The sequence below is a fragment of the Stegastes partitus genome, unplaced genomic scaffold (genome assembly GCF_000690725.1).
Source record: "Stegastes partitus isolate 25-593 unplaced genomic scaffold, Stegastes_partitus-1.0.2 Scaffold1549, whole genome shotgun sequence".
NCBI classification, from domain to species: domain Eukaryota; kingdom Metazoa; phylum Chordata; class Actinopteri; family Pomacentridae; genus Stegastes; species Stegastes partitus.
The window spans coordinates 86190-95355 of NW_007579280.1; the positions used below are offsets into that span (position 1 = coordinate 86190).

General features: G+C 47.8%; 2 protein-coding genes across 2 annotated transcripts in view; one reads left to right on the forward strand and one right to left on the reverse strand.

Moving 5' to 3' along the window:
- baiap2l2a (BAR/IMD domain containing adaptor protein 2 like 2a) overlaps positions 1 to 4344 on the forward strand; it is a 14289-nt gene extending 9945 nt beyond the window's left edge. Inside the window, exons 10-14 of the mRNA XM_008300497.1 lie at positions 303 to 510; positions 1628 to 1693; positions 2205 to 2397; positions 3527 to 3570; positions 4227 to 4344. Coding sequence (XP_008298719.1) covers positions 303 to 510; positions 1628 to 1693; positions 2205 to 2397; positions 3527 to 3570; positions 4227 to 4308 — 593 coding nt within the window. The 3' untranslated portion in view covers positions 4309 to 4344. The remainder of the gene's footprint in view (positions 1 to 302; positions 511 to 1627; positions 1694 to 2204; positions 2398 to 3526; positions 3571 to 4226) is intronic.
- Positions 4345 to 5872: 1528 nt separating this feature from the next.
- The window catches only part of LOC103371237 (parvalbumin-7-like), a 10256-nt gene continuing 6962 nt past the window's right edge, over positions 5873 to 9166 (reverse strand). The window contains exons 2-5 of the mRNA XM_008300491.1: positions 7991 to 8056; positions 7439 to 7571; positions 7234 to 7343; positions 5873 to 6495 (exon numbers count right to left, since the gene is read on the reverse strand). Coding sequence (XP_008298713.1) covers positions 6470 to 6495; positions 7234 to 7343; positions 7439 to 7571; positions 7991 to 8051 — 330 coding nt within the window. The 5' untranslated portion in view covers positions 8052 to 8056 and the 3' untranslated portion in view covers positions 5873 to 6469. The remainder of the gene's footprint in view (positions 6496 to 7233; positions 7344 to 7438; positions 7572 to 7990; positions 8057 to 9166) is intronic.

Below are 9166 nucleotides of genomic sequence, written 5' to 3' on the forward strand. Positions count from 1 at the left end.
ATGAACAACGGCCAGAATGTGAACTGGACATCCTCGTTATGTACGACTTCCTCTCCTCTGAAACATGAAGCAGACTTGATGTCTGCAGCTGCTAGAAGACCAACAGCGGCTTCCTGCTGATACGCAGACTGGACATTTAGGAGTCTGGTGGCCTCTGAGTTCTGAACACAGGGTTGCACATGAATGACGAAGAACCTTCTCGCTGTGCATCATGTTTAATTCATCATTTCTAAGCAGGTCTATCAGCTAACTGCTGCTCCAACCACCTCTTATCTGGTCACCTGTGTGTTTCACTCCTCCAGCCCCGTCGCCACAGGGAAGCCTTTCTCGCTTCGCCATGGACCCAGTGGGCGCCGGCTACTTAGGCAGAACCATGAGGGCTCTGGTGGCCCACGAGCCAGCCAGCTCCCAGCCCACCTTGCTGGCCTTCAGCAGGGGCCAGATGGTGACGGTGCTGATCCAGCAGCCCAGGAACGGCTGGCTGTTTGGACGCAGCGACAGCAGCTCGCGGTGAGGCCGTCCTCGTGTGTGTTGTGATGTCCAGTACATGCATGTTGCTGTTCATGGTGCTGCTGGCAGCTCCGGATAGTTCTAGATGCAGAGCTGTGGGTTTTCTGTGAAGAGCATGTGGTGTGAAAGATGAGCTAAAATCTGAAAGACTGAACAGACAATAAGAAAATATGAGCTGAAAGAAGAAAGACAATATTACAAGTTTACAGGCTGAAGAAATAACGATGACATTAAAAATACCCTGATATGGAAAAGTCAGTGAGCTGACCCGAACCCGAACACACCAGTCACACGCAGAGGTTACCTGAAAATAAACAGGAAGGGGATAGAATGACATAATTAATGTCACACAGTCTGAACTAAACCCACCTAATAACTACTAATACACAATATAATATTTATTATTATTAATAAGATGAAGAACAATTAATAAAAAGAGGGGGAAAAAAAACACATTGAACCATATAGCTAAACATTTATATTATATATAATAATAAAGAATACACAGCATCTGATGGTAAATAAAGCTCGCTGAATGAAAAATAGAAATACATAAAATAAAAACAAGTAAATATGATATAAAATAAAAGAAGATCAACAGTGTGTGAGTAAAAGAAGAGGAGCTTCAGGAAGGTCACGTTTAGTGAAAGTGATCACATCGGTTTCTGCTTTGCTTTAAAAGTGCTTCACAACCTGGATTCTATATGGTATAGATCTACATAGATAGATAGATGGATAGATAGACTTCATTAATCTATCTATATCTATATGGTATATGTATATATTGAATGTGCTCCATAGTTTTAGGGCTCACAAACACAAATGCTGCATCTCTGATTTTCTTGCAGCTGTTTCTGGGAACCTTCAATAAACCAGCAGCACATGATGCTAATATATAATAATTAGGACTAAACAGGAGAATGAGCTCGTGGGATTATTGGACCTGGAGCTCCACTAACGGACTGGTACTGGTCCCGCCGCAGTCCCACAGCGAGCAGCTATAATCAACACTAACAGCACCACTCAGCAGTGCATTAATCTTTACAGCATCGTCTTCCTGATGTGTCCTTAAACATCTCACATGAGCATTAATCAGCTGCTGCTGCTTTGTTTGCAGGCAGGGATGGTTTCCAGCCTCCTACATGGAAGCAGCCGACGAGCCTCCGATGTCCCCCAGCCCCCGGTAGACACACTCCCATCACACTCCACTTGTTATGAAGCCACGTTAGAAAATGTGTTTTACTGTTGCTGAGTCAGACATCAAGACGAAGAGTTTACTTCAGACAGTAATCAAATGAGTGCCTCCATTAAGAAGGACGTGAGTCTAAACCTGTCACCATGTTTGCCTGTCCACCCTGATGCAGCAGACGCTGTCCCTGTTGTTTTAGGGTTTAAAAAAGAGGCTCAGCGTGAAAACTCAGGTCTGGAATAATGACATGAACTATTTAAGATATTTGGGTGACCCATCGCTGTGAGGAAGAGCTGCTCGACGTTCTCTGTCCGTGTGGACGCGCCACAGATAAACGTGTGCAGAACAGTCAGTTCATGGAGGCTAGAAATTCAAGACTAGAGCTTCATCTGCATGTCAGTCAGTGTTCTGGGGGTAAAAGTCAATGTCCTTCAAGTGAGGGCAGATATTTGACGTCTTCATCCAGCAGCACACACCAGCCTTTCACTTCCTTGTTGTGTTCCAGCACCTCCACTCTTCGAAGCAGCAGCAGCTCCAGCAGCCTGCAGGACCAGGCCGGGGGCGGCGGCCAGAACGCAGCCCCGCCTCCTCCACCTCCGCCGCCGCCGCCACAGTTTTCGTCTTCGAGTCGACACTCTGAGACGCGACCGACGCCAGCGGCTTCTGAAAAGAGGGCTGAGTCTAGATCAGAGCACAAGGTCAGCAGCTCCAGACACACCACGCTGTCTTCTGCAGACGTTTAAGACATTGTGAGCCCTCATGGCTTTGTTCCCACTGATGACCGATGCTTCACAGATCAGCTGCAGGTGTTATGTTAGTTTAAATCTAGTTATAGATGCTGCTGATCCGTTCATTCTCGTGTTTCGGGCCTTCTAAGCAGCTCCTGGCTACTAACAGGTGCTAAAACTGAATTTCTGAAGCTTGCAGCTCAGACGGGTTTATTTCCCAACAGAGCACTGGTTCATAATTCGTTAACCCTGAATGACACAAACGTAGACTAATTAAAAAGTGTAGCTCAGTTTGCTGGTTTTCAGTGTTCGGTACGACATCCCCTCACATGTCAGGACTGACCTGCTTCACTACAGACTGTGGAATTGGGCTCATATCTGATGATGATGTGGGAAACATGTGATGGATGTTTGCTATAGATGTGGCCGTCTGTCCAGCAGGGGCGCTGTGGCGACGTGCTGCTCTCCATGACGCCGCAGCCGTCTTTCTGGTGGACGCAGGGCGGCAGCTCCAGCTGCTGATGCTAGCAAAGAGGTGGTGTGCACGTGTGTGTGCATGTTGTGACTTTTTACAAGATTCTTCTCGATGCTAGACTCCAGACATGCCTGAAGTTCATGTGACCTTCTAAGCCTGGTCCGTAGGAGGCCTGTGTGCTGGCTGCCGTTTGCTCTTGGATGCTCCTCCATCACATCCATCAGTGATCTGAATAGTGTGATTGCTTCTGTCACCAGCGTGCAGAGACACTCTGACAGGCTTCAGATGATAAATGGCTCTCTGGTATCACACATGTACAGAAGGATTAATGTGCTAAACAGTGATGACTATGATATGCCGTACATTTAATTCACACTATCTTGTTTATTGTTCATCATGATAGAAAACTCCTCCCATCATGTGCATTCAGCTGAAGCCAACAAGCTTCCCTCTTGTGTTGTATTCACACAGTTTCCTGGGTGTCTCTGCACGCTTCCAGTGCTTCATAGTAAACTATGTGCTTCTGCAGTTTGTGTGAAGTGTGTGTAGTTCAGCAGCTTGTAGGAGGACTGACATGTTTCTACAGCGTGCTTCACATCCTAACAACACCTTCCTTCTCTACAGCAGAGGTTACCGTCACCACCTGGACGCCCGGAGCTCTTCCCCAGGTAAGAACAACGCAGCTTCAGCCTTTGCTTTGAGCAGCGGGCCGGTACAACATGGAGGCCACTCGTGTTCTGGTGCAGCAGCTCATGATGTATGTCTGAAGTATATCAGGGAGCCATTAAATGAGAGCGCAGCAGATGAGGCCGTGATCTAAACGGCACAGAACGCTCTCCTTCCATTAGAACAGGGGTGTCGACATCCGGTCCTCGAGGGCCGCAATCCTGCATGTTCTAGATGTTTCCTTCTTCCAACACACCTGATTCACATGATCAGCTCATCATCAAGCTCTGCAGAAGTCTGATAACGATCCTGATCGTTTGAATCAGGTGTGTTGGAAGAAGGAAACATCTAGAACATGCAGGATTGCGGCCCTCCAGGACCGGATGTCGACACCCCTGCATTAGAGCTTCAGGTGCGTGCTGCTGCTGAAGCCACCGGGTTGTGACCGTTTGGGAGCCGACTGTCGCTCTGACTTCAGGTGAACAGATGCTGGATGATGTTTGTGCAGCTGGAATGGCGTGCTGGTTGTCTAGCCTCATAACTCTGGACTGCAGGCTCCAGGACATCACTCTGGGCCAGAGCGCTGCCTGGTCCTGGTTTTCACCACTCTGTCTGTTTCTCTTCTTCCCTCTCTCTCGACCTTTTCTTTATTTTGAAGGGGCACCAATCCATTCGCTACAGTGAAGCTGAAGCCCACCGTCACCAACGACAAATCGGCCCCACGTCTGTATCGCAGATGACATCTCCAGCACCAAACCCTTCCCTTCATTCAGCCGCCCGCCTTGGCAGCAGGTTCGGTTGAAAGCTGAGGAAGTGGACCTTTAGTGGAGATAGTTTTGTCTTGTTCTTTTACTTCTGACAACACTGTCCGCCATGATACCCCTCAGAAGAGGACAGAGGAAGAAAGACGTCTAACAGTTTCAGATGTTTTGGGTTATTTATGCCTGTGAATAGTCATGCAATCCAAATGCTACCTTCAGGGAGTTTCTGCATTTTAATTGTTCTTAAAGGTGATGATTCTGCTTTATGTTCATGACTGAGGTCATAGTGGCTGCTGATACATATAAATATGCAGCAGTTTTTTCTATAATTCCCTCCTTGTCTGTGTCCAGTGTAGAGCTGTAGGAAGGTTCACTGTGATGCAGATACGTTCACCTAAAACAGGCCGACGTGTGCGTTGGTCCTTCCAGCTCCTAGATCATCCTGGAGCTCCAGTAGAAGAAAGCAGCTGAATCACTCATCAAATGAGCTTCAGTCATTGTTGTCTGTGATGTTGATGATTTGTTGGCTCTGACGTGTGATTGTCCTGTTCAAATGTGTATATAATGTACAGCTCATGTTTCGGGGAATCAGATGCATCTTGTGTTGTGTGGACGTTGATGATCGCTTGATGCCATGCGGCTGCTTGTAATGATCTTTTCTAATGTTTTTGTATTGCATCTGTCTACATGTGATTAAAGCCGCTGCTAAATAAATAATAAATGTGCTTTGTTCAAAATGATGGTGGAACCTCAGGCAGGTCATGTGATCCAGTAAAAAACAGGCTCATATGTGTGAGCTAATGTGACCTATTAAAGGATAATGTGATCTGGTCTTTATGTCGTTACTTTCATCTGTTCCAGCTGGTGGAGCTCCATGCAGCTCCTCCTTCTGTCCTCCTGCTGATTGGCATCAGCATGCTGTGGTTCATCAGAAACGTGCCTCTCCTCATAAATCCCCTCCAGTCCTCTCATGTGAGCGACACCGACCGTCTGTGGAGCTCGTCGATTAGCCTCCGAGCTTCAGATCTGTGTTTATTTGCTCAGGCAGTAAAACGTCCTACTAAAGAAGATCAAGATTCCCGCGTTGCCTGTTTGGGTCCTCCGCTGGGGATACTTAACCCAAATTGAACCTCGGTGTGAATCCAATTGTGCTAATGGCTCGGCAGCATGGCTCTAGCGCTCTGAGTGAAGCCTGGCTGGCAGACGCAGTAATGTGGCCGCTTTCTCTGTGAATTTACATTTCTAATGCGGCCTGCTAGACAAAATCAAGCCGGAGGAGCTTCCTCAGTGATCTGTAACTGCAAGAGGTTGTTTTTTGGAGCTCTGACAACTCGGTCAATGCTAGCGAGTCCTGACTAATGACACCGAGGGATCACTGTGACCCCCTCATAGACAAAAGCACCTCTTTCCACATGATTGGGTTGCTGAAGATCCACTGCTTCAAGTCGATCTGCTTGATAAGAGACGCCACATAGAGAAAAGAATGACTGCTGGGTTGAAAGTGCAAAATCAGAAAAGGAAAGAATTAACGGAGGAGTCTTTGTGTTTTGTTTTTCAACTTTATTTTATTCTTTCACAGCTTGACTTCTTTCTTCTTTTGGTATGTTTTACGATCAGCTCATTACCAGAGGAGAAAGAGATGTCTGGATGGTGTGGGAGAGGACAGGGGATGCAGGAAGGCTGAGCCGGAGGTGACATGGACAGAAAACAGGAGGGACAAATAAAGAGGGCAACGGGGCATCAGAGGGTGGAGTCAGAGACAGAAGGAGATGAGGGTCTTTCTCTTTAGAGATCTACTTTATCGTTTAAAATGTGTCGGTTTGTTCCTGCAGGCATGTTTTTTTAATATCTACACATAAAGAGAAACGAGAACAGTTTGTATAAAAAGGATAAAACAAATGGCGTGAATGCTGCTACGGGGCATCGGAGGGGTCGGCGGTTTGCACGCCGCGGCGTACTTCAGCGCAGCATCGGCGAAGACGGCGGCGGGAGAGAGGAGGTTCAGGCGAGGAGCGTTTTCGTAGCAGGAATCTGGGTTTTTAGTCTCAGATGAGGCGGGAGGTGAGGCGAGGCTTCAGTTCTGGCGAAGGGATGTGGGGCGGTGCTCGGGAGGTGATCCGTCAGAGCCACAGCTGACGGTTCATTCTTTCACAAGGGCAGCAAATTCTGAAAGACCACAAATGAAAGAACAGATGTCAGGTCGGTGGAGGTGTTTGTTCGTCCACACTTTGCAGCATTTCAAGTCTAAAGTGTGTCTAAGGAGTGAAAACGCTCCGCGGTAGCCTATACACCGTAGGAGTAAAACGTGAAGTCAGAGAGAGAATCTGAAGTCAAGGGGGGAGCCTTCAACTCTTCAGCACCTCAGATTTAAATCACATTTCACCATTTTGTGAGATTTAGCGTATAAAACGAATCCGTCGGTGGGCCGGGCGGGTCACCCACGGACGGCTATAATCCTCCAGGTAGCAGCTGGATTCCAGCCAGCATGTCATCCTCCACTCTCCTCCCCACGTTTCTCTGTCTGTCTTCACTATCAACTATCATTTAAGGTGGAAACGCCCAAAAAATATCTTTAAAAAGAATCCCGGCATGCGTCTAGTGAGTTACGTCAAACAGCTGAACTGTGGACTGTGTTTTGAAGGGAAGCTATTTTCTGTCAGAACACATTTATTCAGGATGAATCTCAAACACGTTTCTATACATAAAGACTAAAGGAAGCACGTCTACAATCTAGTGGCTCTGTTTTATTATAGGGGGCCTGACATGGTTTGGGTCCCGTTAGAGGGACAAAGCTGTGGAGCGATCGCCTTCGTCCTACGATGAAGCATTTCTGTCCCAGTCGGGGTGGACTGGGGGGACGGTGGGACTCCCTCTAATGGAGCTGGATGTTGCCGGTGTGTTTACCGTCGACTCCAATCTTGCCGTCTCCATCCTTGTCGGCTGCTTTTAAAAATGCTTTGGTTTCTTTGTCTGTCAGGTCCCTGCCATCTTTGGCAAAACCTTTCAGGACGAATCTAAAGGAAGCAGAGTAGACTGGATTAGCAAGAAGGCCGTTTGTTCTGCGTGTATCATTGCTGCATTTTTAGGCTTTTATGAGTGTTTGTCTCACTTGAGCTCTTCTTCCTCTATGAAGCCGCTGTTGTCGGCGTCCAGCACCGTGAAGACCTTCTTCACATCATCAGAGGACCTGGACTTCAGACCCACCATCTCGAAAAACTTCTTATGATCAAAAGAGTCAGCAACTGCACAAACGGTCAAGCAAAGATCCACAACATTAGCACGAAAATTCAGTCAAAAGCTTGCATCAACTTTGAGATTTAAACGATGATGCTGCGACTTGCTCCCGACAAAGCTTTTGAATTTGGTACTGCATCTCTAATTAGCTTCTTCTCCATGGCAACAGAGGGTGACGTCACATGAAGCTCACGGCTGGAGCAGTGGGATGAGCAGGTACTTAAACATTCTGCAGATTTTTCCAATTACATCTATTTTTCCACTTCAGTGTAATTTGTAGAATGGGACTGACACCCAGCCAAAGCCTCACCACGCTCTGCAGCCTGAAGCTCACTGATTCTCCACAAAAACCAGATCACGCTGTGGGCCAGAGCAGAGTGAAGGTTCTACATGAGAACCTGTGGTCTGTCACTGGCCAGAGCTTTACCTGCAAATGCATCTAGAGCTTTCTTGATGTCATCAGCGTTGAGGATGCTGCTCATTGCCATCTTGGCTGTTGGAGGAGATGGTTGGAAAGAAGAGTCATGGAGAGAGAGAGAAGAGAAGAACAGAGACAAGGGACAAGGTTAGAAACAAGGTCGCTGGAGAGCAGAGAGAGAACTCGGAGACGTTCTCATATTACACCGGTGACACTCTAGAAATGGAGCAGGAGGAAATCAGGACATGTGAGGAGGAGGTGATGAGTGACAGAGTGAATTAGTGCCAGTTAGGGAGGAGAAGAGACAGAAGCTAGAGGAGTGAGGAGAGGAGCGAGGAGAGGAGTGAAGAGAGGAGTGAGGAGAGGAGTGAGGAGAGGAGCGAGGAGAGGAGTGAGGGGTCGAGAACAATTTGATCTGTGTGCTATCAAGGAGCTGTTGGGAATAAAAGCAGGGCACAGGGAGGGTCAACAGGCCCTCTGAGGCTTCTGCTGTGTCTGAAATACCACAAGAGAATTCAGTTTGTCAGCCCAGTCCAGACGGAGAAGCTTCTTGTGCCTCACGCTATGAAAGGCGAAGCCGGCGCTTAACGGCGCTCTGGCTTTCTGCTCCGAGTGTGACCGAACCTGATCGCTGCCTGTGAAGTTGTCGCCTTCCCCTGACTTTGACTGATGCCCTTTATTCCTCTGCTGATATCACAGACGCACTCGATGAGCTCCTCGGAGGCAGGAGGCAGCGTGGACAGCGGGTCGGGTTTGGCTCAGCGGCTAACCCTGATGATGGCAGGACGTGAGTGACGTGTGGATCAGAGGAAGCAGTGCTCTGGTTTCAGGTGTGTTCAAACCTTAGCAGGGAGACATATGGATGCTTCACTGACAGTTCACACAGACGTCTCGTCTTTGACCTGAACGCTCTCATATGTGTGCGATTCGCCAGGAGACGGAGCTGTTCAGTGTCAACCATCCTCGTGTCATGTTTCAGATGAACTCTCAGCTGTTCTTACATTCAACTCAAGCCAGAAGAACAAATGTGGTCTGAAACATTGTGACTTCACCCAGTGAACATTTCAGTGAACCCTGTGATGCGCTCACTGGGGATCAGGAGCTGTTCACGTTTCTGTGTTCAGGTACAAAGTCGACGCCAACAAATGTAGGAAGAAATGAAGTGACTGGTGTCACCGTCATCCT